The 26,469-nt window shown below is 41.8% G+C and overlaps 2 protein-coding genes across 9 annotated transcripts; one reads left to right on the top strand and one right to left on the bottom strand.

Annotated features, from left to right (window-relative positions):
* Positions 1–497: 497 nt before the first annotated feature.
* Positions 498–18,873, top strand: KEL (Kell metallo-endopeptidase (Kell blood group)). 8 transcript variants are annotated; one of them, XR_004229713.1, is made up of 19 exons: positions 498–868; positions 986–1,073; positions 1,838–1,964; positions 2,311–2,502; positions 3,701–3,825; positions 4,117–4,263; positions 5,372–5,428; positions 5,556–5,744; positions 6,067–6,218; positions 8,810–8,939; positions 11,361–11,474; positions 12,362–12,460; positions 12,621–12,698; positions 13,476–13,576; positions 13,755–13,865; positions 14,101–14,172; positions 14,886–15,089; positions 16,790–16,885; positions 18,462–18,873. XR_004229713.1 is itself a non-coding variant. In XM_031939246.1 (19 exons), exons 2-19 carry the CDS (start codon positions 1,050–1,052, stop codon positions 18,621–18,623), a joined length of 2,070 nt encoding a protein of 689 aa, XP_031795106.1. In that variant the 5' UTR covers positions 498–868; positions 986–1,049; the 3' UTR covers positions 18,624–18,728. The 8 variants fall into 8 exon arrangements, 6 of the variants coding, with proteins under 6 accessions (XP_031795106.1, XP_031795105.1, XP_031795107.1 ...); XR_004229712.1 differs by lacking the exon at positions 18,462–18,873 and adding an exon at positions 15,202–15,603 and having other exon boundaries at positions 14,101–14,168; positions 14,920–15,089; positions 16,790–16,875; XM_031939246.1 differs by having other exon boundaries at positions 1,838–1,892; positions 14,101–14,168; positions 14,920–15,089; positions 18,462–18,728.
* A 101-nt stretch (positions 18,874–18,974) lies between these two features.
* On the bottom strand, positions 18,975–20,532 carry LLCFC1 (LLLL and CFNLAS motif containing 1). Its single transcript, XM_003771682.4, has 2 exons — positions 20,276–20,532; positions 18,975–19,554 (listed from the first exon to the last, which is right to left on the bottom strand). Exons 1-2 carry the CDS (start codon positions 20,421–20,423, stop codon positions 19,358–19,360), a joined length of 345 nt encoding a protein of 114 aa, XP_003771730.1. The 5' UTR covers positions 20,424–20,532; the 3' UTR covers positions 18,975–19,357.
* Positions 20,533–26,469: the final 5,937 nt, after the last annotated feature.

Below are 26,469 nucleotides of genomic sequence, written 5' to 3'. Positions count from 1 at the left end.
CATTTATTCAGCCTTTATCTTTTTCTTCCAGAGGGGGACTTTATTGCACTCTGTTGGAGAATTTAGGGTTACCTCCATGTCATGATGCAATTAGACTTTGGGAAGTATGTAATGGGGAACTAAGAGATAGGGAAATGACTTGTGCAGGGTAACATCAGTAGTAAATAGCTGAGTGAGGCTCTAATTCCAAATTCAATAGTTTTTTTCTAGTCACAACTCTATTTCTCTATCTTAAATAAGAATAGGGTAGAAGAGTTAAGGAACAGAGCCTAAGAACTTTCTGAAGAACCTCACAGACCTAAGTGGAGAAAAGAAGTGAAAGACTCATTAAGAATGAGAAGTGTTGGTGAGAAGAAGGAAAGAAAAACAGTCTAAATAACAAGAGTTTGTGGGGAGCTTTTCTTAACTTCTCACTGGGAACTTGAGATAAGGAAGGTGGAGGCCCACAGATAAACAGACCTCCAAGCAGCCTAAGAGTGGAGGTGGGGGAAGGGCAGAGTGTCCCTTTTTTGAAAGAGAAGTTGCCAGGGAAAGAGAAGGTAGAAGAGGTTGTTTCCTCAATATCAGACAGATCATAAACTCAGCAAAATGGACAAAAAGAAATAGGGATAGGAGACAAAGACCCAGGCATATGGACTATGAGACAGAGAAAAAGACATTTAGGAAAAGGTTAGATCAGCTATTGAATTCAGGACTTCAACATCATGGGACAGATCTACTTGGTCCAGAAGAGAAGGGATTTAAGACATTGAAAAAATAAGTTCTGGAAAGAGGAGACTGATGGGAGAGGAAAAGACTTAAGTATTATAAGTAGAGGGAGAGCATACAAGAATGTTTAATGGAAGAAATTCTGGAACACCATGTGAAGGTAATATCAGAAAGCTCAGAGTAACTTTGGGGTGAGAAGAAGAGGACTTGTGTCCAAAGGGAAGCCCCATTTTCTCCCCTATTTCCTAACCCAGCTCCTCCCTCCTCTCACACCCAGTCAGGGAGGGTGGAGACCAGAAGAAGTAGAGAGTAACACTACTTTGGGACAAATTAGAAGCAGAATGGAGACGGTCTGGACTCAACAGGTAAGGAACTGCCTCTCTACCTTCTCCTCTTCAGTTTCCCAATCTGTGTTTTTTTCTCTTTTGTTTCTCCTCCTCTATCCTTTTCTTTCCTTTTCTCTTGGAGTCTCCCTCCACCCAGAAGCCCTTCTATTTCCTCCATCCTCCAATCCCTCCACAATTTCCCAAGACAAGAGAGATAGACTTGAGCCTAAGCCAATTTGGAATCCTAACCCAATCCTATCTGTCCCATGAGGCTGATAATAAAAGCAACTTGGTATAGTGAAGAGAGTATTGGACTAGCAGTCAGGATACTGAGGCAAATAACCTCATTTCTCTTAAACTCAGTTGTTTTATCTATAAATGAAAGAATTGGATTAGATGATCTCATGTCCACCACTCTCTCTTCTTTCTATATACTGTGCTTCTTTCTCCCAGTACACACGAAACGTCCATTACCTTTAAGCTAAATTTCCCAACTTAAGTTCCAAGAATGTAAATTTTGGTGAGGGGAAGAGGGAAAGTCACCCCATTATATGAAGTTGTTCTGACACTAATACTTCCTTACCTTCTTTTTTTCCTGTCCCTTTATCTATTGCTCTGATGAGTAGTTCTAATCAATAGCCATTTCCTAAGTGCTTACAACATACAAACAGCTTTTACTGTTGCTTCTTCTCTATCTTCTCTCCCGCTTGGACTCATCTCTTACCCTATTTTGTGTCTGTCTGTCTTTGTGTGCATTTCTCATTTTTTCTTGGTGAGTTTTAATTATGCGTTTTTTTATACAGAGATCCAGAGAAGAATGGATTTCTCGCAAGACCTTACTGGGATGGGGACTGATGGGTATTCTGCTCCTCGGCCTAACCTTGGTTTTTTCTGTGCTCCTGTTCTACACCTTCCACAGCTGTGGACACAGTACGCAAGATACTGAATCCTGTAGTCTTCTACTCATACCCCACTCAGCTCTCTAATCTTTTCCATAATATTTTGAAAGCATCTTACTTCCATTGCAATGCCTTGATACAAGGCACCTCTCACCTATTCTCTTCACCAAAAATTTCTAAACTCTATCACTGTTAATGCCCTAAGCTTGTTCTAGCTCCCAAACCCCAGTTATCAGCCATCTGTTTCTAGTTCATCCAATGCTCTGTGGAATCAATCTTACTCATAGCCTTGGATTTTATACCTGCTTTTTCAGATGGTCTTGGGGAGGGAGTTTCTATCCTCTATATCTTCTCCAGCAGCCATCCTATACCCACAGGCCCTTGTGAGAGCCCTAGATGTCTGGAGCTTGTGGCAAGTTATCTGACTTCTGGAAATGCCAGTGCCCTGCCCTGCACAGACTTCTTTAACTTTGTTTGTGGGAACTTGACATCTGGGTGGACCAAGGAATCCAAGAACATATTTCAAGTTCTAAAAGAAAAGAACCAGAATCGACTTCGGAGAATGTTAGGTAAGTGGAGTGAGAGACAGGATATACTTGTATTAGTTTTGTGATAAATCTGTGTGATTGGGTAATTATAGAATAATTGCTTCAGATTATGTGTAAGAACATCAGTCTGAGTGTCCACATGAACACATGGCACACATCTGTAGTCCTGGGAGGCTCCTGCCCCTGTTTTTCTACCATTCTGTCTCAAGTATCTCATTTATTCCCTTTCTCTTGCCTCCTCCCAATCCTCCTTTCTCCATCAGATCCCCAGCTCAACTGATTTCTGCCTCTCACCTTCTGCCTATATATTTCTAAGCTCTCCATGTCTTTGATCTCCAACTCCCTTTTATTGTCTTGGTTCCCTCTCTACTCTTCCATCTAGCTCAGCTTTCTCTATTCACTCCCTCTTTCCTAGTTGCTCCTACTTTTACTTATTCTTTCCTAAAGCTCTTTTATCTCTCAATTTCCCTCCTCTTCCAACTCTTTCTTTTCTGCCAACTGAAGTAGCTGAACATATCCTTTATGCTGAGCAGAGAGGGTTAGTGGATGACATAAATTTAGAAGGATTAATTGATGGACCCACTTAGAATAAGAACTGTTAATCCAAAACAATGTTTTCTCTGTGAGATAGCACATGTAAATTATTTTGCAAACTCTAAAGCCCTGTATAAATGCTACCTACTATATGCCATGCTAATTAGAAGAACCCATGTAAAGATAGTGGTCAGGAAGGCTTTTGACTTGAATTTATGAATGAAAATCAAGAACAGAATGGCCCTCTCCTTTTCTCATCCTATTATTCTTCCTCTTCTCTCTTGTGTCTCATCACTCTATGTCTTTCCAGTATCTCCTCAATCTCTCTAATGTCTTATTCACCCCATCTCCATCTCCTTTTCTATCCCTTCCTTTTTTCCATCTCTTAAGTCTTCTCCAAGTCACACTTTTTCTGCACTCCATTTTCAAGACTGCCAGCCCACCTCATCTCCCTCTCTCATATCACCTTTTTTAGTCTTCCTCAGTACCACACACACACACACACACACACACACACACACACCAGTTATACTAGTCCATCATTTCCCTTCTTCTCTGCCTCTTCATTTCCTTCATCTGTTTTTTTTTTCTTTATATCATCTCTGCTTCCATTCACAACCTCTGAACTCACTCATTTCTTCCACTTTTTTCATCTCTTTACTCCTTCATGTGTTCCTCTCCTTAGAAGCTTCAGTCCCCTGGCCTCCTGACTCTGCACAAGGAAAGACTGTGAGGTTCTACAAAGCCTGCATGGACACAGATGCCATTGATGCTTCAGGGATAGAACCCTTCACACAGGTCATTGAGGAGGTAAGATCTTAAGGCAGCAGGATCTTGTACAAGATCCAAGACACAAAGGTTCCCTTCTCTACTCAGGACTGGTATTCACCCAGTGTGTGTGTGTGTGTGTGTGTGTGTGTGTGTGTGTATAAGACCTTGAAGTCCCAGGAGATTGATAAAAGTGGCAGGGACCTATGAGATAATCAGAGTCTCAGAAAAAACAATGAGCAGAAAAGTCCAGGTGTGGATCGTTGGAGAAGTCAGAGACAGTCTGGACAATGGATGCTGATCACATTGAGTTCTATCTCTCTTTTGCCACAGCTGGGGGGCTGGAGTATCTCAGGTAACTGGACACTTCCTGATTTTAACCACACTTTGAAGATTTTAATGAGTCAGTATGGTAGTTTCCCATTCTTCAAAGCTTACCTGAAGCCTCAGCCAAGTTTTCCACACATGCCTGTGATTCAGGTGAGTCTCACACATTTAGACATCTACATGGTAGCCACCAGCTACCTATATTCTTCGCTCCCTACCTGTCATGTAGGAGGAAGGGGAAGAGGTTATTAGTGAGAGGGGGAGTACAGAATAAATGTGCAATGGGTAGAGCCCCATCTGAAGGATTCCAGAGCCCAGAAAGTCTTAAGGATAGGGAAATGGAAAGGCAATATAATATAAAGGATTATTGTCATGGTATAAGTCTCTTTGCCTTCCTCTCCAGAAACCAGAATGACCTTACTTTTTAATCAATCAATAAATATTTATGAACATTGTGTTTTAACACTTGGATAAAACACAAAGTATTTGTGAAATGCAAAAGAAAAATAATGCTTTTCACGGAGCCTCAAGAATTTTCCAGAGCAATAAGCATCAAAAGATGAATGTGGAAAATAGTAAACAATATGAAATGTTGCATAATGGCTTAATTTGTGTCAAATAATCAGAAAGAGAACATTGAATTAGAAGAATTAGACCTGGGTACAAATCTGTATTCTGCTATATACTGTTTGTGTGACCTTAAGCAAGAATATAGACTTAGTAAGGTGCCTTAGAATGGAATCAAGGGCAAAGGACAAAGGATCAAAGATAAAGCACTGGAAAGAGTGTAGAACTTGGAATCAGGAAGGAGGGGCTAAAATCCCCTCTCTAAAAGTAACTCCTTATATAATCTGTGTGAGCCCTAGGTACCACCTCTATAAAGTCAGGATAACAATACTAGTACTACCTTACTTTATGGATTCTGAGGAAAACACTCTGTGAATCTTACAGTGTTATATAAATGTGTCTTTTGAGAGCAATTGGAATAACTGTCCCATTGCAATTGCCTCCAAATGCCCCATTTTCAGAGGCTGGATCCTAAATCTCATTGCTCCTATCACTGTCTTGCCTCTTTCTCTACTTCTATCTCTTCTTCTCTCTCTCATATATCTCCTACAACATACCTTTAATCCTGAATGTAGGCTCTTCCCTGTACCAACTATCTTTACCTAGTACCCTATAGTCTCCTCCATATCTATCTCCTATTTCCTTTCCTCCTTCCCCATACACCCCATTTCTCTCTAGTGTTTCTTGTGTCCAGATTGACCAACCGGAGTTTCAGATACCCTTTCGACCTGATCAGAAGAACTACCCTGAGGTATGGAAGCATCTTATGGTCTGATGTGGGGAGGAAGGGATGTGGGTTTATGCACATAAAATACCATGCCTGAAAAAGAGATGGAGGGATTACAGGAACTGTGTCAAAAGCTGTTTCTCATTCTCAGATATTGAGGGCATACCTGTCATATCTACAGCAACTGGGAACCTTGCTGGGGGGAGACCAAAAGATTGTGTTGGAACATGCATTTGTATCTATAAGCATAACTTCAAAACTCCTTCTGGCTGCAAAACCCCTGGATCAGAGGAAGAGAGAGGGCAAGCTCTTCCAAGAGACTACTATTGCCCAGCTGCAGGTGCCTGGCTTCTGGAAAGGGGATAAGAAAAATAGAGTGAACCTACATTTTGGTGTTCTTCCTTTCACCAGAGTCTCTGAACTTCATTTATAATCCCTTCATAACCTTCTGTTCTTATGGTCTTTTGTCTATAACCCAGTCCATTCCATACCACCTATTTATTGCCATTGTCCAGTCTATCTCTATTTCTTCCCTTGTTTCCCAAGAGTCTCTTATGTTACCCTGGATATAATATTTCCCCCCATTATACCAGTCCTAAATAGAAATCTTCTTCATGACCATTTCTCTTCCTGTATCTAATACTTTCTATGTGCCCCTCAAGGAAGTGGCTCCTTCTGTTGACTGGCTGTCTTGTTTGCGGGCAATGTTCTCCCCAATAACCCTCAGTGCTTCTCAGTCTATCATGGTTCATGACTTGGAATACATAAGAGGCATGTCCCAGGTGATAGGACAGACACCAACAGACAGATACAGGTATGTATTAGATGGGAGTGAGCAAAAATATCTGTTATAGGAAATAAGGAGAAATTCAGGAGTCATAGGAGAGAATCTGGAATACTAGAAAAGGTGAACAAAGATGCTGGAGGGCGTGAAGAATATAAAGGAGGGATGAGGGACCCTTGAGAGACAGGAGTGAATATACCTGCTGCAGCATAAGAGGACTTGGGAGAAAAAGTGATATGGGTTAGATATAAAAATAGTAGCTAGCATTAATAGATGGCTTTAAGGTTTACAAAATGCTTTATATACATTTTCTCATTTGATCTTCATGCCATCTTGTTAGTTAGGGATGGGGTAGATTGCATCATGAAAAGGTTGGGTGGGGGATCCAGGGGTAAATAGCTTCAGGAAGTCCAATTCTTTTCAGCTTAGACACTAGCTGGGCAAGTATCTTAATCTTAATTCTGGTCAAGTTACTCAATCTTCTTTGACTGAGTTTCCTTATCTGTAAAATGAGCTGGAGAAGGAAATGACAAGCCATTCCAGTATCTTTGACCAAAAAATCGCCAAATAGGGTCACATGGAGTCCATTATGACTGAAACAACTAAACAAGAACAATGGAAAATATGTTGCGGAGGGTGGTGAATCTGGGGGAAGAACTGAAGAAATTCTTGTAATCTATCTTCACTCCAAATCTGGTTGCTATTACCTGAGATTTGGGGGCTCCTTCCATGTGTTGTGTTCTCAGAAAGTAACTGTCTCCTCTCTTCAATAATCCCTCATTTTAATAAATTATCTACAGTGACACAAATCATTTATGCCAGCCTTGAAGGCAACAAAAACAATTTAATCCAGGTTTGAAACCAAATTAGGAGACTGGTTATCCTCAGGTAGGCAGAGAGTGACAATTTGTGAAAGAACGAAGGAATATTATTTAGAAATCACACAGGATCACAGATTTAGAAGTGGAGGAATCTAAGAGGGTCTTTCATCCAATCCCTTCATTTTAGAGATTGGGAGACTGAGGCTCACAGAGATTGAGTTATCCCAGCTGGAATTCAACCTCCGGTCTTGTAATAAAATCCAGCTCTATTTCTACTCTACCATGTCTACCTTTGACTTGGGTACATCTGCTACCAGATTCTAGAATTAAATCACAAGTAATCCTGCTGATTCCTCTATTCCTTTTCCTTTCATTACCCCTAACTCCCAACTCTCCTTCCTGAAACATGTTGATATGAAACCTACCTTTGTTCCTGAAAAGGATGTTTCAAACTATTCCCCAGTGGCCCCTCTGATCTCCATTCTTTTAAAGGTATTGTCTTCTTTATCAGAATGCAAGTCTCTCTCTTTTTTTTGGCTTTTGTTTTTATATCTCTTGCTTTTAGTACAATCCTTTGCAGATAGTACATTCTCAATACATGCTTTTGCATTCATTACTTCAAACCTATTTCTTGCCTTTCTATACCTATTTCTTCCTGGCTAAAAGTTTGTCTTCTTTATTCAATCCTAGCCCTTTGTGTTTGTTTGTTTTGTTTTTGTTTCTGTTTTTGTTTTTAACCAGTTTCTCAGCTGAATTCACCCACACTGATCTTTCTTGGCCACCCAGGAAATAGCTAGCAGATTACTACAGTATTCCTTATTCTGCCCAGGATTCTAGTTGAGTTATTGACCTAATTAGATCTAATTTTGCTTAGTATAGGAGGGACAGTCCTACCTGGTTCTCACCATGGTATAGTGGGGAAAATATGGGGTTTTTTGTCTGCTTCAAGCCTCATCTTTATCATTTACTCCCTCTGGGCCCAAAAGTAAGCCTCTTACCCTTACTGGGCCACACTATCCTCAGCTGTAAAATGAAAAGACCTCCTTAGATGATCTTTAAAATCCCTTTGGGTTCTAACATTCTATGAATCTACTGAAAACATCACTCCTTCTCTTCTTTTTACTATTCTCTCTTTCCTACCTGGATATCTCAGTTCCTTCCTGTTTCTGATTTAGTTTTGTATTAGCTACCTGCTCCAGTCCATTATTCTAATGTTAGTATAGGTCTTGGTTTCTATAGTGAAACAGTCATATACATAAGAGTCATCCTGGCCACAGGGACACTTAAGAAGATATATAACTAGTTTGCTCTTACTCATCTACCTACATCTCTCTTTCCTTATATTGGATTCGAAGTCAAAGTACTGATTCTAAGTTCTGTTCCAGAATTAACTCTAACATTCATTCTTATCTGTGTTACCTTGGTCTAGTTTCTTTCTAGTTTCCTATCAGTTTCCTCATCAGAAAACTGAGGGAAATGGAATAGATTTTCCCTTTTATCCTGTATTTTCCTTGTGTCTTGTGTTGTTCAGTCATTTCAGTCATGTCTGACTCTTCACGAGTCCTAGTAGGGTTTTCTTGGTAAAGATATTGGAATGGTTTTCCATTTTCTTCTCCAACTCATTTTACAGATGAGGAAACTGAGGCACACAAGGTTAAGTGAATTGACCAGGTCACAAAGCTAGTAAATTTTTGAGGCCCGATCTTAATTCAAAAGTCTTCCTGACCCCAGCCCTGGTCCTCTATCCATATCTGTCATCCAGTTGTCCCATATATTACTTTATATCTTTTCTTTTTCCAGAGACCACCTTCAAAGCCACATGATCCTAGGGCTGGTTTCAACACTTATCCCAGCCCTACACAGTCACTTCCAGAATGCACAGAGGAATCTGAGCCAGAAACTTCAAGAACTGACCGGGCAGTCTCCCATTGTGAGGAAGCATTAGATATAACTCTCTCTGTCTGGGTTGGGGAGGGTGGGATTTGTAAATCATTTTACCAGGAATAGCATGATGAAATTCAAAGGGAAAAGATGCCTTGAGGGAAAAAGGAAATGTCCACTGGCTGGGGGACCTCTAGTCATATGATCCTAAACCCTAAAGTGATTAAAACACTTCATTTTCTTGCCACCAAATATTAGAGACTGAACTCCTAACAAAGCTAGACACCCCCTGAGTCCCTTGTTTCAAACCCAGACTCATTTCTTCATAGCAAGTAAATGTGAACTAAAGAGGTCAGGGTTATATTATTCACCATCACTACCATCAACTGAAATGAGCAAGTCAGGAAATAATAATAGTATATGTATTTCTAAAGGACTCATTATTTTACAAAACTTCCTGACCGCACAACCCTGTGAGGTAGGCAGCATAGGTATCATTATATATATTTTACAGATTCTGATGTTCAAAAAGCAAATGATTTTTCCATTCTTAATTAGCTGATCAATATAAACAATATAAGCTTATCAATATAAGCAGCAGACCCGGGACTCAAACCTAGATATTTGTATTTCAAGTCCTATATTCTTTTCCTTATATTGAACTACCTGCAAACAGGTGTTTACAAAGCATGATGGAATTCACCTGAAAGCTGAGTCATGTGGAGGAAGAGACACCAATGTGGGCTCTTATTGAGAGTCACCAAACACTTTTCCTCACATCTGTGTTGATCTGTTTTTCTCCAGTCCCAAGTTGATTATCTAGATTTACAATACTATAATCAATGAGATTAGATAGCTCTTCCCTAGGATCTTGAAATTATCAGAGCACTTACAAACCATTTCATGATGAATGAAATTGGACCCAAAGTTTAGTCATTAGTTTTAGATGTTCAAACTTAGACATTAGTAATTAGATTAGAAGGCTGATGGGAAATAGGGTTTTATATTTGATCCATCATTCATTTTGAGCACTTTAGCTTAAAAATTCGCTAATTCTATATTGTGAAGCAGCATGGTTGAGTGGATCAATGGTTGAATCCGAAGTTAGGAAGATGCAAGTTCAAATTCCAATTCTGATATTTGAGACCCTAAGCAAATCATTTAACTTATCTGAATCTCAGTTTACTCATTTACAAAATGGGAATGACAATAGAACCTACCCCTTTGAGGTGGGAATTAGTGCTGCAAGGCTCAAAGGAGACAACATATGTAAAGCCCTTTGCAAATTTTAGGAAGCTATAAAAATGTCAGTTACCATTTCCAGTTCCTTGATGTTTGTGTTAAATAATCTGTCCCTATGAACAGTAAGAAGTTTGTGCCAAATGCATGAGAAGGCTTACTTGGTTATGGGTACTGTAAAATGGTGGTGGTAGGGGGGGAGCTCTTCTCTGAGATCATTGGATTTCCAAGGTTTTCTGGTCATAAAGATTACTATCATGTCACTGAGGCTGACATGAACTCAGTGAATGTTCTACAATTTGTCTGGAAGTATTTCCTTTGGGATATCATGGTTTAGTTCTCCCTCTTATAGAAACTCTGTACATCTGCTTCTGAAGAACAGATATTTGTACGGGGTGAGGAGCAGTTGCAGAATCTTTGACTAAACTTTTCTGAAATTCTTAGCTAAAGATGCAAATCATCTTAGAAACAAATGCCTCATCATCATAAAACCCAAATAATTTTGATTACATGAAATCAAAAAGCTTATGCATGAAGAAAATCAATGCAACCAGCAAAGGAAGGGAGGATATCAAATGAGGGGAAAATCTTTGCATCAACAATCTCAATAAAGGTCTAAAATACAAACTAGATGAAACTAACATAAATATATAAAACTAAGAGCCATTCTCCCAATGGACAAGAAGTCAAGGGAGATATATAGATCTGAAAAAAAAAAACAGTGACCTAGATTATGGCTATCTATGTTGCCTCAGAGAGGAACTAGAGACCCATGCAAGTCCAGTCATAAAATTCATTTATTGAAAATTACTCATTGGTCCTTCAAAAGGAGCACTATATTGCAGAGCTTTTTTGTTGTTTTTAATGAAGTGAGAATCAGTATTAATATTTATTGACCCTAAGCACTTATTATACCCACTATTGCTACTACCTATTGAAAGGATCATCTTATAGAGACACTGCAATATAATGTTGAGCCGAGTCCTGCATTCAAATTATAATTTTCAAACTTGTTAATTATAAGAGTCTGAGCAAGCCTTTTGATTTCTCTGAGCCTTAGTCTCTATAAAACATAAATCATAAATGAACTAATTACCTCACAGGATTATTATAAGGGAAGTAATTTATAGACCATGAAATGCTATCTAAATGCAAGTTGCCATATTTTCTGGGATTTGGATGGGAAGGTAGTATCCAAAAGGAGTCATTGACTTCTCTCTTTCCTTCACAGACAATCAGCATTCCTCGATGGAAGAAATGCACCGAGGAGACAGGGACCTTCTTTGAGCCCACATTGGGAGCAATGTTTGTTCAAGAAACCTTCGACCACAGCAGCCAAAATGCTGTATGACAGGATTTGTTCCCAGTCCATTTGCTTCTTTCCTTTTTTTCCCCTAGCCCATACTCTCCCAGAATTTTTTTTCATTGAATCTCTCAACACATATTTGAATCAATCAGATGCTCATTGAAAGGGGCAGCAATCTAAAAGTAAAGGGGATTTTGTTGTTTTAAGATGGGGAGGCTTCAGAATGAAGTTTTATAGGAAAAGGACAATACACTTGGAAAGACTGAAAATATTGCCTAGGGAGAGAATGAGTATGCAGCAAGGTCCATTGAATGGTGAGGAAGTAGGGAGGAAAGAATTGCTCAAAGAATTCACATTAGAAAACGGGAATATATTTAACATGTATATAGCTTGCCATCTGGGGTAAGGGCTGAAGGGAGGGAGGGGAAAAATCGGAACAGAAGTGAGTGTAAGGGATAATGTTGTAAAAAATTACCCTGGCATGAGTTCTGTCAATAAAAAGTTATTAAAAAGAAAAAAGAATAAAATGGGAATAGCTTCTTGGAAATGCCAGTGTATTAGCATTTTCCCTTTGTCTCTTTGTTGCTGGACTGTGTTTTTAATTTCAGACAGCAAGATCCCTGAGGGTAGCGGTCGTATCTGTTGTGTACCTTACTTTCTCCTGTCATAGAAAAAAAAAAAAAAAGAGAAGACCCTCAAGAAGGGACTTAAGGGTACACACCATCAGGACACTGATAAGCCCTTTATTTTTTTACCTTCTCCCTCAAGGCCCCTTTCCTTTCCAGATGGTTGTGATAACTCCAGTAATTCAAGCATCACCATTCGACCACCCACCCCTACCCCCTGGCTCCCACCCTTAAAGGTTTTAGGAGTAGAAGTGTTGATGTTTATCTCATCTCCTTCAATATCTTTCCACCAATTATCAGGCCACTCAACTTTTCTCTGAGATCCAAAATGCCTTGAGCAAGCACCTGAAAAAGCTTCCTTGGATGGATGAAAAAAGCCGAAGAGAAGTCCAGGCCAAGGTATGCCACAGAGCAGGATGAGAGGTGTTACAGTGAAGGCTGGGGAATGTGAAACAATATGCAATATAAAGTCATTAAAAAGACAAGCACACAAGACTCAAGGAAAGTTTCCTTCTTATAGCATTGAATCTAATATTGATACCCTACCATGTTTTCCCAGTTATCCCAGTTGAAGGGAGAAATGGGAGCCCCAAAAGAGTTATTGAAATCCAATCCAGCTAAACAAGACTATCAGGATGTGAGTACCTCTGACTCCTATCCCTGGTCTCTTATCCCTGTCATCCTCATCCCCCACTCTTGGTGCTTTCTCTGAGAGCTTTCCTATTAATTGTCTACTCCTTCTTGCCCCCTGGCATCTGTTTTCTTCCTTTTCTTAGCATTCTCTTCATCCGGAATCTCCCTGGCTTCCCTGAAAATGTCTTCCCTACTCCACTCAAATACCCTAACAAGTCCTTTCCCTTCTGCCACTCCCTATTGTCAAGCACTATTAAGAAAAAAAGTAATTTTGGCCCTATATATGTGTGCCATGTATATATGTACATGTTTGTATATAACTTTATGGATGTGTGTATATGCATACATATGTATATATAGTACGAGTGTCTATTTGTATATGTATGTATTAATGTATATGTATTTCAATATAACTGGTTTCCTTTGCAATTTTATATTTTATGCCTTTAAAAACAATCTTTTGAGAATAGGTCCATAGGTTTCTCCAACTGCCAAAGGGGATCATACCAGGGGAAAAAAAATTAAGAGCCCTGCTCTATACCATGAAATACTATGGCAGATGAGGTAGCAAAAGAATTGGAAGTCCTGTTTGGGTTTTAGATCTAGCTGTGAGTGTATTTGAAATGGATCTACATGTGTATTTGGTTTCTTTATCATTGAATCTATGTCTGTATGAACCTTTGTCTCTATGGAAGAGATTCTTCCCTGGAAAGCGGTCGGATTGTATTTTCTTGGGCAGCTGTTTGCGCATCAGTGTCTTTATATTATCTCACCCTCCCAGATCAATTTTGGTCCCAGTTTCCTTCAGACATTCCTGAGTTGTTCCCAATCCCTCCGAGAGAGAACCATGAGAAGCCTTCTGGAGACTCCTCACAGACACAGGTACAAGAAAGAGATACCAAGTCAGAGAAACCTTTATCCTGGATCATGAGGAGGGAAATTTGGGAATCTGTGGGGACAAGAATGGCCAGGAATGGTGGCTCCCTGAACCTTGGGGATTAAGGGTGGGGTATGGCAAATGGCAGAGTATGGAGTTTCATCTCTGCTCCTTTTCTTACAGTTGGAAGGTACCCCCGTGGGAGGTCAAGGCCTACTACTCCATTTCTAATAATGTGGCTGTTTTTCCTGCTGGACTCCTACAGCCCCCAATCTTCTGCCCTGATTATCCAAAGTATGGAGACATTTGGCTGGGAGAGGGAGCTAAAGGGAAGGTTCTTGGGAAGGACAAGTATTTGAGGAAGAGGATGGAATGGGGGAAGGAAGTCCTTGAGAGAGGAGGGAAGGTTGTACAGACACAGGTCTCATGCTGGGGGATGGAGCCAATGGGAAGATTGAAGTTAGAGCATTTGGAGCAGGTCCCTAGGTGAGTTCCCTCTTTCTCCCTGACCATACCCCATCTCTCTTAGTGCTGTGAACTTTGGAGCTGCAGGCAGTATGATGGCCCATGAATTAATGCACATCTTCAACCAGTACTGTGGGTAACAGATGGGTACAAGAGGGAGGATGGAAGCTTTGGGTATGAATTTGGGCTCTCAAAAGAATGGAAGGGCATTACCCATGTAAAGTAGTGATTGAACACTGATTAGTCCAACACGCTGAATAATATTTATGTCAGGGGTGGGGGGCTGGTAGGAGAGTTTGTCACACTCCCCTTCCCCACCCCCGATATCTATTTTAACTATAGGAAGGCAAATGTTGTATATGAGCTGGGATGGGGGGAATCAGTCAAACATTTATTAAGTACCTACTGTTTGCTAGGTACCTTATTAAATATAGGGATACAAAGAAAGGCAGAAGATAGCCCCTGTTCTCTCTCTTACAGCCTATTAAAGAGGGGCTATCATGTCATGGAGAGCAATTTATTGTTAGAAAAGAAGCACTCAAGGGCAGAAGGTGACAGTTTCAACCTTGGATGGGAGAGAAAAGAATCTAGTCCTCTTAGGTATAGAGTTTGAACAAGTCAAGACAGAGGTACCATATGGTCATTAGGGTTATAGTGCCAGGAGGAGAGTCTGCATAGTAACAAGATTATCATGGAGAGGCAGCCTCAGGACAAAGGCTAATCCCCTGAGGAAAACTGTCCTTGGTCAGCACCTTGTGGCAAATCTCCATTTTCCTAGGACTAGTTACAGATCTGGTTCCAGGTGTTGTCCAGATCAGGACTTCTCCTAACTGCTCCCTTCCTTTCCAGACACACTTATCAAGTTTTCCTATACTTACCACAGTGGTCCCAGGGGGCTGCCCAGCCTGTGACGTTTCCACCCTGCATGGGGAGCTGCTCTGCTTGCAGCAACACTACAAGTCCTTCTCACTGCCGGCAGGGAGCACATTCAATAGCTCCCACACCCTTTTGAAGAATGCTGCTGATATAGGCGCCTTGATTATTGCAATGCAGGTAATTGTGCTCTCCTGCCTGTGAAGGAAACTCCAGCAAGATTCCAGAGATACACATCTCTAGAGCTGGAAGGGACTTCAGAAGCTATCTAGTCTAATCTCCTCTTTTTCAGATGAGGAAACTGAGACTCAGGAAGTTTGATTGACTTACCCAACGTCACCCAGTTTCAAAGGAGGATTTGAACCTAAGTGCTCTGATTCAAGAGCTTGTTCTCTTTCCAGTCTACTTCATTGCCCTCAAATTCTTATCTCCCCAAAAGGAAATTCTTTGGACCTGTCCAGGGACACTACATCTACAAAGCCCTTCTTTTACTACAACCTGTCTACTCCCAATGAGTGAAATGCCTTCTTGAGCAATTCCAATTTTCCACTAAACATCTAGGTTCCCCCAACCCTCCACTGATCCCTTCCTACCCCTAATTCTCCATTTCCAATCTAACTATAAAACCCATCTTTCTTATCCCTAATCATTTCCTCAATTTCTACTCTCTCTGGGGTAGGGGACAGGAGGAAAGGTAAGAGCAGAATCTAGAATGAAGAAACTGTATTGTACATGAATGTAGAGTAACCTAGAACAGAGAAACTATGGGTTGTACTGCATGTAGCGTAATCTAGAATAGAGAAATTATGGGTTGTGCTGAATGTAGAATGAAAGTAAAAGGGGCCAGGCAGAATTCAAGTGCCGTTTCACAAGGTGTATACAGGCTGAAGTATGGGGTAAGTCAGGAAAGCTTGTAGTCAAAAGTTCTCAAGTCTGATTTAATTTTAGTTGCTTAATTTACTTTAAAATGGTATTAATTTCCATTCCTCCTAATAATTTTTAAATCAGTATCTTAGCTAAACATCTAGCTAGCATATACAATATACAGATGACACAAGGCTGGGGTAACTAATACTAGAAATAACTGGGAACCAAAAATCTCTAAACAAGGTAGAACAATGGGATAAGACCAATAAGACAAAATTCAGTAAGAACAAATATAAGTTCTTACATCTGGATTCATAAAAACCTACTTCCCAAATACAAGGAAGTTGAGAAAGCATGGTTAGGAAGCAATGAATCAACAGGGTGCAAGGGTGGTCAAACAAGTGAATGTGATTTTGGGAGTGTGTGATGCCTAGGACTCTAAGGACTATATTCTGGTCAAACTAAATTAGTAGTATGGTGTTAAGAGCTGGGTGCCATTTTTTTTTTAAGGAAAGGCCAATATTGGCCTTTGAACTGGAGGGGATGGTTAAGAGTTGTGAGATCATTACATGATCACATGATCATCAATTGAAGGAACTGGGGACAGTAAGCCTGGAAAAGAGAAGACTCGGGGGAACTTGACAGTTGTTTCCATGAATTTGAAGAGCCATCATGTGAAAATGAAAATTGCACTTTTTCTGCTTGTGCACATTGGGTAGAGCTACTAAGAATGATGGGGAAAAGGCACAATTGAGTAATTCTAGGTCTTATGTAAGGAACAACTTATTAAGAATCCCCAAAGCAGAGGAGGATGACTTGGGAGGTAATGGGTTCCTCCTCAATGGAATTCTTTAAGCAAAATCTAGTTTGACCATTAGTTTAGTATGTCGTAGAAAGGGTGATCTTGTTTAAGAATGACCTAGATGGCTTCTGAGTTCCCTTCTATCTCTGAGATTCTCTGCCTCTAAATCTCATGATACTATTTTTCTCTCTACCTTCAACACCATCCTCAGGCATACAGGAATTGGCAGCAGACACATAAAGGGGAGACCGTCCTGCCTAGCTTAGGCCTCAGCCCCTACCAGCTCTTCTATCAAAGCTACGCCCAGGTGAGGTAACCATCCCTACACCCAATGCCTACTTTCCCTACTGTGACCAACTAAAATTCCCTCATTCTATAGCCCACCCTTAAAAACCCTTTCCCATAGGCCTTCCCTGCCTAGAATCTCTTTCCTAGATGTTTCTCAGAACTTCTAACACAGATTATTCCCAAGATTTCTTCTCTGGCTTCCCTACTGTAGTCCTTCTTCTTCAGACCAGAATTCTCACTACCTCAAAAAAATCCTCCTCACACATCCCTACCATCACTTTCATTAAAGGCTCGAACTCTCACACACTACTTCTCCACTACAATAGTCATCTCCTATTTCTTCCTAGTCCTCCTCCTTCTTTGATAATGATATAGACACACATTCACACACACACATGACCACACTAAAATCACCACCACAAAAGCCAACACCATCAAAGCCATCAAAACCGCCACCAAAATCACAACTGCCACTGCCACCAAAGCCACTCCATCACCGTCAAAAACACTGCCACACAAGCCAACACCATCAAAGCTACCAAAACTGCCACCAAAACCACCACCGAAGCCACAATGGCCACTGCCACCAAAGCCACGCCATCACATCAAAAACACCGCCACACAAGCCAACACTATCAAAGCTACCAAAACCACCACCAAAACTGCCACCAAAGCCACAACTGCCATTGCCACCAAAGCCATGCCATCACATCAAAAACACCACCACAAAAGCCATTTCCACTAAAGCCACCAAAACCGCCATCAAAAACACAACTGCCACCACCATCAAAGCCACTCTATCACCATCAAAAACACTGCCACACAAGTCAACACCATCAAAGCCACCAAAACCACCATTGAAGCCACAGCTGCCACCGCCACCAAAGCCATGCCATCACATCAAAAACATCACCACAAAAGCCAACCCATCAAAGCCATCAAAACCGCCACCAAAGCCACAACAGCCACTGCCACCAAAGCCACCACCACAAAAAAAAAAAAACACAGTCACAAAAGCCACCACCATCAAAGGCACCAAAACCACCACTGAAACTGCCACTGCCACCAAAGCCACTGCCACAAAAGCCATCACCACCAAAACTGCCACCACAAAAAACCAAAGCCACAAAAGCCATCACCATCAAAGCCACCAAAACCATCACTGAAGACCCAACTGCCATCGCCACCAAGGCCACACCATTACCATCACCACCAAAAACAACAATGATGAGGGCTTACTCATCTCAGAGGCTACAAGGGAGGAATTCCTCACACTGGCATAAACTGTTTCTCTGAAGCTCACTTCCCCAATCTCATTTTATGAACTTGCTTCAGCAGACCCTAGCTACCTTAACACTACCACTGATGGTCACACTCCTCTTACCAAACTTATTCTCGGAACTATAACCATCCTCTTCTATTCCTCCAGGGAAACTGGATCACTCCAATTTCTTGGCCTTATCTGTTTTTTTTTTTCCCCTTGAAACATTATCTCAGTAATCTTCATTTTCAGTCACTTGATCATCCCATTCACTGCATGCATCTCACCCTTTACCCACTCCATCTAGACCTTGCTCATTTCTCCTTCTCCCCAGTCTATGTGTGGAAGTCCCAACCTTCAGGATTCCCAAGATCTCCACAGCCCTCCTGTTCTCCAAGTCCATGGACCCCTCAGCACTATCCCAACCTTTGCCAGAGTCTTCAGCTGCCCACGTGGTACCCCCATGAACCCTGGTAGCCACTGCAAACTCTGGTGATCTGCCTAAAGATGCTTCTTGGCCATGAACCAAGTACTTAATTATGAAAACCAAGGTATCTACCGCCTTCCTACTTCTGGCAATAAAGAAGGGGTTTCTCCTCTCTCCTTGTTGTCTTTCCCTATTTTGTGCTCTGTCCAAAATCTGTGGCAGAAAAAGAGAGAGCACTATGTAAGGTTAAAAAAATTAATCCCATGGGGCTCAGCTTTGAGTTCTCACACAAATAAAATAAAGGACAGAAATGTAGATAGACGCTGATGTCTAATGACCAGTCATTGAATTGGAGAGATGAGCACTTATGGAGACAAATGGGAGGGTGACAGTTGGGTAAGTAAGTCTTTGGTTCAAAGACAGCTACCTTCATTTGTTTTGGGGGTTTTATTACTGTTGCTGCTGCTTCCCTCCCCATCCCCAACCTTCTGGTTATCTCCATCACAGGGCAGAGGAGAAGAGAAAGGAGAGGGATATGGTGTCCCTGGCCCAGGATGGAGATGTCCAGGGGTTTTAGTGGCAGAAATTAGGCAGTGGTTTTTGAAACAGATATACTCCACTTCCCAAGTACCATCTGAGGCCGAGGTTTAGGACCAGAAGGTGGAAGCTAGCAAGAATCAGTGCAGACATCCCCTGGGGGGGTCACCCTGGGGTCCGGGGAAATCAGTAGGCAATCATGAAGCGGAGGTAGATGTCCAGCTCCTCATCCAGAAACCAGGCGATGACCTCTGCCTCCATGTCCCTCATAAAAAAACCAGGATGCTGGCGAGGTTGAAGCAAAAGGCCAGGTCAAAGAGGTGGTCTCGAACTGCTGTGTTCTCTTCTGCCTCCACCTCCACTTCTGCCTCTTCCTCTTCTGAGGGCCCCATCGTCAGCAACTGTAGTATCTCTCCAATTGATGAAGCCACAAATTGCTCCTCTAGCTGTTCTTCACCCTCAACTAGAACCAGGGAAATTAGTAGGGATTAAAGGGTGTTTCATGACCTCAATCAGCTCTGACCTGACTCCTTCCCAAATTGGCCTGAAATCAGAAGGGAATGAATGATGGGATCATAAGAGGTGACCCAATATACTGCAGAGAGCTCTGGACTTAGGAGTCAAGAGACTGGCTTCCACGTTGCCCCAGATACTTGTTAGCTATGTGAATATGGGCAAGTCACGGAGTTTCAGGTCCCCCTCATTAAAAAGGAACAATAATCCTTGCACTGCCTACTTCCTGTATTCATGACAAAATTGCTTTATAAACCTCAAAGTAGCACAATCATATTATTATCACCACAGACCTGTTCTTGACCAATCAGGCTGGCTAATTTTCTCTTTTATCTCTACCTGTAAATACATATGGCTGTCAGGGTTCTAACCCTGGGGGAATAGGAAATCAGTAAGTGATCAGATGGGAAGCACTCCCTCTGCCCTGGTTCCCCTTGATACCCTCCGAAAGCTCTACATGCATTGCTAAGCCCCCAACTCTGATACTACCAAAACCTACCCTGTGACCCTGACACACGGAGCTCCCATACTCGAGTAACAGCCCTCTCAGTCCCAATCCAGATAGCAGCCCCTTTCTCAAGCATATCTCTGACATTTCGCTCATCCTGGTCTTGGGCTGAGGTGTAAGGGGTACCCCCACAATCCCCCTTTTTATTCCCCCGTTCCCTCACCTACTGGGGAGGCCCCCTCTTCTTTTTGGCTCCTTCCATTCCCATTTGGGTCCCCAGTCTGGGGCTTCACTCCTTGAACCAGCAGCAGCAACAGTAAGAGGCAAACCAGGAGCGATGCCTGGTGGAGCTTGGGGCCCAGAGAAGTCATCAGCCCATTTACTGGCCCTCTGCCTAAGGGCCTCCACCTGCTCAGGGAGCAGCGGCCTGCCCCTGCCCCTTCCCCTCCCCCTGCCCCTCCCCAGCACCCTTACTTTCCTGTCTGAAGAACCTGTGACCTCATGGACTCTATGATATCATAGTCTTAGCTCTACCTCCAGGTTCCAACCCCCCAGCAGATTCTCATTTGCAAGGACAGAGAATAGCCATCCAAGGACATCCAAGGTTTTCCGAGGGATCACAGCATCTAAGAGCTAGAAGGAGCTTCCTTCAGACTTCCTATTCATCTTAGTGTGGGTGGAGGGAAGATTACAAAAACCGAGATTCATCAGGAGAGAAGACAGAATTCTTAACTCAGCAGTTCTTTTTCTAAAACATCACTGGGAGATGAGGGAAAGGTCTTAGTTGGAGGAGATGGGGGAGGAGGTGGGAGGGACCCACCTGACCTGTGTCCGGAGCATGCATTCTGAACCCACCTAAGGCTCATTACCCTGTCTTTCATTCTCAGGGCTTTTCCCCACTAAATCTTGTGCTCTCTCCTGGAATGATTTATCCTCAGATATTCACAGATTAGGATAGCCTTGCATGAAGTATTTCTCACCATTCTCATAACTAAGGGGGGAAAAAAGCCCTTAGTTCAGAGAATAAATATTTGGAAGCCAATAATCCTGGATTTTTTCCAAAAAGTTCATGGTTAAGAAAGCAGAGGACAGAGAAAAGGGAAGGGGTGGAAAGGGGCAATTATGGGGCAGGAAGGAGTCAGCGAGGGGATTAGGACTGTGGAATGTCTATAGACAGTCTTCCCTGGCATGAAATGGAGCATGCCACGAGCGAATTGTGTATTTATCCCAAGTCTTTGCAAGGAGACTCCCTCCCTCAGACAGCCTGCTACCAGTGATAGCACTGGCTAATTATCTGCTTCCAGAGGCCCCATCCCACCTAGAAAATCTGCATGAGTGGAGGTTTGGCAGGGAAGGGGATTAGGGTCTGGGCTGGAAAAGACTGGCTGAGAGGAAGGACAGCCCCAGGCAAAGAATATTATTGACCTTTGGGGCAGCACAATCATTTTTTTTTCTTTATTAAAGTTTTTTTTTTATTTTTCAAAACATAAAGCATGGACAATTCTTCAACATTAGCCCTTACAAAACCTTGTGTTCCTGCCCTTTCCCCATGCCCTCCCCTAGATGACAAATAGTCCAATACATGTTAAACATGGTAGAAATATATGTTAAATCCAATGTATGCATACATATTTATACAATTATAGGGTAGCACAATTACTTTTTTTTATTTATTAAAGCTTTTTATTTTTCAAAACATATGTGTGGACAATTCTTCAACATTAGTCCTTGCAAAACCTTGTGTCTAATTTTCCTCCCTTTCCCCCAAGCTCTCCCCTAGATGGCAAGTAATCTAATATATGTTAAACATGGGAGAAATATATGTTAAATATATATGCATACATATTTATACAATTATCGGATAGCACAATCACTTTGCACAAGGACTCCTGTAGGAAAAAAAATCATTCACCCAGCTCACGTGCAGGTGCTTAGAGCCCCGCATGCAGTTATCTGTATATTGATGGTCACAGAAATAAAGAGGTACACCTGAGCACACATACATGAGACTCCCTCCCCATCTAAGGGCAGATTAAGGAAGGAAGGAAAAGCTTGGTGATTGGGTGAGAGTAGAAGGAGTCGCTTCTGGTTGCTGGGAGAAGTGGATAAAACTTGAGTGTCTCTATGGCCCTGATAACCCCAGCTCTGCACCCAGTGACCCTGCTGGTACAGGGAGCAGATACCTGGATGGAAAAATACTCGGGGCCCCTCCTGGCTCTAGTGGGGGGATGGGGCCTTCTAACTGCTTGACGGAAGGAGACTGCATCTTGTTTCCTTATAGGGTTCTGTGGGGCTGGGGAGTGGGGAAGGGATGGGAAAGAAGGGAAGGAAATAAGCATGTGCTTATTTATCTATAAGTTCTATAAGTTCTATCTCCTTTCATTTCACAATAACTTGAGAGTAAATATGACTGTCATCTCCATTCTACAGTTGAGGAAATTGAGGTAGGCACAGGCTAAGTGACTGCCTAGAACCACAAGGATAGTCAGGGTTTGAGGCCAGATTTGTCCTGAAACCTTGGCTTCAGATCTAGCACTCGATTAATCCACAGTGCCATCAGCTGAGTAGAAGAGAAATCACACAGGAAACAGAGGGGACCTAACCTCCTCTCCTCTGATCTCCTTTCTTCTACTTCCTTGCCTCAAATCTGCTTAATTTCCCCCAAAGAGAAAAATGCTAATTTATTCTATAAATTTAAAAAAAAAGTCCCTGGGACAAAACTAAAAGATTCTATACAACCTGTCCTTAGAAGCAGACAAACAAGTTTTGTTGCTTTAGGAAGAGGAGAATAATGTCAAATTAAGCAGATCAAGATTGGAAAGGGCAGAGAAAGAAAATACAGCAAAATATTCCACTTCCACTTTCACCCCAACATCATTTCCCATCCCATCTAGGACACGAGACAATATGCCTCTGATGACAAGTGATCCTATAGATTAATAGGTTTGGAATATGACCACTGGAATTCGAATCTACTACTTTCCTCTGATTTGGGACACAAGTTACTTAGATCTGGTCTCTAACTATAAAAATAAGAATGTTGACCTAAGTAATAGCTTTTTTTTTTCCTGCTGAAACAATTGGGGTTAAGTGACTTGCCCAGGGTCACACACCCAGGAAGTGTTAAGTGTTAAGTATCTGAGATCAGATTTGAACTGGGTTCCTCCTGATTTCAGAGCTGGTGCTCTATCCACTGCACTACCAACTTAACTAACATCTAAAAATCCTTTGATCTTATGATCAAGGTTATCATTCAGTGAGAGAGAGTATATCTAACTAAGATCTGGGAGGTACTTGGGCAATAGTAGCCTATATATATATGAGATTAATTAGGAGGAGGAAAAGGAGAAGAAAGGGAGAGAATTAAAAAAAGGGAGAGAAGGGGGGAGGAAAACTGATCATAACAAGTTACATTTATTTATTTATTATTTTATTAAATATTTTCATTTATCAAACATATGCATGGGTAATTTTTCAGTATTGACCCTTGCAAAACCTTCTGTTCCAAATTTCCCCCTACTTCCCCCCACACCCTTCTCTAGATGGAAGGTAGTCCAATACACAAATAACTTACATTTCTGTAGTAATTTTATGAATACAAGAGTCTATACATAATCATTCCACTTCATTTTCACAATATTCTTATGAGGTAGGTATCATGAAGTAGCATTATTCCTATTTTACAAAGAAACTGAGATTCAGGAAGCTAAATTATTTACCCAAGCTCATACAGTTAGTGGCAAATCTGGAACTCAAATACAACTCTACTCACTCCAATTCTGATGCTATTTCCAATGAGAAGAGCAAAGCAAGAAAAGGAGAAGAGGGGCACTATTCAAATGGCTGTCAAGTTGAAGAGTATATGAGACTGCAGTGGCTAGAGCACCAGGCTTGATGTCAGGAGGATCGAATTCAAATTTGGCCTCAGATACTTAACACTTCCAACTGTTCACACAGTTGGAAATGACCCTGAGCAAGTCATTTAACCCCAATTGCCTCAGCAAAAAAAATTTAAAAAGAGTACATGAGACTCCTGAGTGGCAGTTGTTCCAACACTATATATCTCCTCCTTCCTTCAGATGTACACACACTCCCTTACAGAAAAGGAAGTAGAGAGAGGAAAATAAGGAGAGAGTCATTCAGAAGGTCAGTGCAAGATTTCAGAAAGAGGAGGCAAGTATCCTAATTTGCACGATGTGTATTCTTGTTTCCTGTCTCCCTGGATTATAGGAAACCAAGCCACAATGTCCTCAGTGCCCCAAACTCCTGGTTCACCTGTCCTGTGCGGCTCTGACTGACCTGGCCAGCCTCCTTCTGAGCCTGCTCCTCCCACTTTGTCCCAACCCCTCAAGGATTAATTTTATGGGCCTCATGTTTCCTTGGCAGGGGATCCTTACCTTTCCCTGCTCCTGCTTATCAATCCATCTAGCCACCTCCTCCCAACCTTATCGGGGCCTTCCATCTCCTCAGGGCCCTCCATCTCCTCAGACTGGAAGTCCCTAAGGTTACAGTCCCCAGCATTGCCTTGGCACCTAGCAAGGTAGAAAAATAAAAGCCCACATTTCTTACTCTTCACCCTTTTTCATACTCCAAGAGAGATGATCAGTTACGGGGCAGTAGGAGGAATCTCTACTCTTACAGTAATCTCCTCCCTAGAATCCTTTTTTTCATAAGCTTGTCAGATGTGCAGATGGAAGAAGCCAAAATAGCCAAGTTCCTTATTTTTACAGATAAGACAATTGAGGCCAAGAATAATTGCCCCAAATCAGAGGGGAAATAAAATGCAGGTGAAATTGAATGTCGGGACCTGTGTCTTCCATTTCAACTGCCTTCCATTGCATCCTTCCTTTCTTCTCCTTTATCTGTCAGACAGAAATGGGTAAGTGAGCATGAGCAGGAATAATCAAGGACTCATGCACAAAAGTCACTTCTTCCCTCCAAATCTCAAACTTCTCAATTGTCACATAATAGGGTTGGGTCAGAGAATTGCTTAAAAAGTTCCCTCCAGCTCTAGTGATCTTGGAATTGGGGGCATCTCTCTGAGCTTCTCAAGAATCCCCCAGCAGTTTGAATGTCGGCTTTATCCAGGATCTAAAGTGAGCCCAAGTTCCCTTCCACATGTCGTCAGTCAGGGAACCCCCATGTTCCTTCTATTCAGAGCTAAAGTCTCTCAGGAACATCCTGGGGAGATTGGATCAGGAAGGTCCTTCTCAGAGCAACCAACAAGGATTCTCTTGGTCTTGGAGCCCTCCTTGAGTCATTATGTCCAATATTTGGTTGACTACCTTGAGTGCACTTTTTTAGAACAATCAGAAAGGACTCCTGGTCATAAAGCCTTCTTTGGGACATGTCTTAGCTCTCTGCAACTCCCCTATTAAGTCTCACGATTTTCAATCCAAAAGTTCTATATTAACACCCAAATCAGAAGAACTCTGAAAGAGGGAGTCAAAAAAGCATAGGAGCCATCCCCAATTCTGCCATTCATTTAGATCACTTAACCTCTATGTCCTTGTTTTTACATTTGGAAAATTCGGTGAACGATTATCCCCAACCCCCAACCTCACATACCATCTGCAGGATTGTTGTTAGAATAAAATTATAGATCTAACCATGCTTTGAAAAGGTCAAAAAGTTACCCACGTGCAAGATGTTATTATGCTAAAATGACATAGGAGGGTTTAACCTCAATCCCTCCTGATTTTGCCCTTTATTTCTTGCTTCTGAAGAACATCTTTTTTAGTGATCAAATGTTAGTGCAATAAAAAAACGAGCATGGGGAAATTTGGAGACCGACCCGTGTTCAAATCCCGAGAAATATTTAACTTTCCTTACCCTAAGTGTTCCCTAATCTATAAAACAAGAAGGTTAAATTAATCTCTATTATCTCTTTAAGTCCCATGCTTCTATTCCAATAGAATGGAAGCTCTTTGAGGACAGGAGCTACCCCATTTCTGTCATCCCAGGCACCTAGCACAGACTTGCCTCGAGTAGGCCATTTATAAGTATTTGTTGAAATCTTTCTCTGACTCAGTCCCTACTGTCTGCCCTTGCCTGAACTTCTCATCCTGTCCTGGTCTGTCCATGCTTTGGCAGGGAAAGGGTTGCCGTCTCCCTCTGATTCCAGGCATGTAAAAGCATGATCTAGCCCAAGTCCTGCTTTCAAAGGACTAGAGAATGAGGCAGGAAAGAAAAAAGCCCGGGACCAGAGGCTCAAACCTGGAAAGGATTTTAATGATTATCTAGTCTGATCCCCTCGTTTTCCAGGAAACTCAAGCACAGACTGTTGAATTAACTTGTCTCAGATTGCATAGGTAAAGAGTAACAAAACCAGAGTTGAATTCTGGAGAAAAAGAGTGGGAAATAAGAGAGGAAAAGCAACTGGAAGAAGTGGAACAAAGTGGAACAAAGGAGGCAAGG

This window comes from Sarcophilus harrisii, chromosome 5, assembly GCF_902635505.1.
Source record: "Sarcophilus harrisii chromosome 5, mSarHar1.11, whole genome shotgun sequence".
Classification (NCBI taxonomy): domain Eukaryota; kingdom Metazoa; phylum Chordata; class Mammalia; order Dasyuromorphia; family Dasyuridae; genus Sarcophilus; species Sarcophilus harrisii.
Note: the sequence above shows the minus strand (reverse complement) of the source record. Positions and strands in the feature narration are given on the sequence as shown.

Excerpts from the sequence above, each read along its gene's own strand:
- KEL (XM_031939245.1), top strand. The coding sequence starts at position 1,050 with ATGGAGACGGTCTGGACTCAACAG. Across the intron at positions 12,461-12,620 it reads GAAGAGAAGTCCAGGCCAAG|TTATCCCAGTTGAAGGGAGA; the intron begins GTATGCCACAGA and ends ATGTTTTCCCAG. Across the intron at positions 15,090-16,789 it reads CCTTGATTATTGCAATGCAG|GCATACAGGAATTGGCAGCA; the intron begins GTAATTGTGCTC and ends CACCATCCTCAG.
- LLCFC1 (XM_003771682.4), bottom strand. The coding sequence starts at position 20,423 with ATGACTTCTCTGGGCCCCAAGCTCCACCAGGCATCGCTCCTGGTTTGC. Across the intron at positions 19,555-20,275 it reads AGAGGGGGCCTCCCCAGTAG|TTGAGGGTGAAGAACAGCTA; the intron begins GTGAGGGAACGG and ends CCCTGGTTCTAG.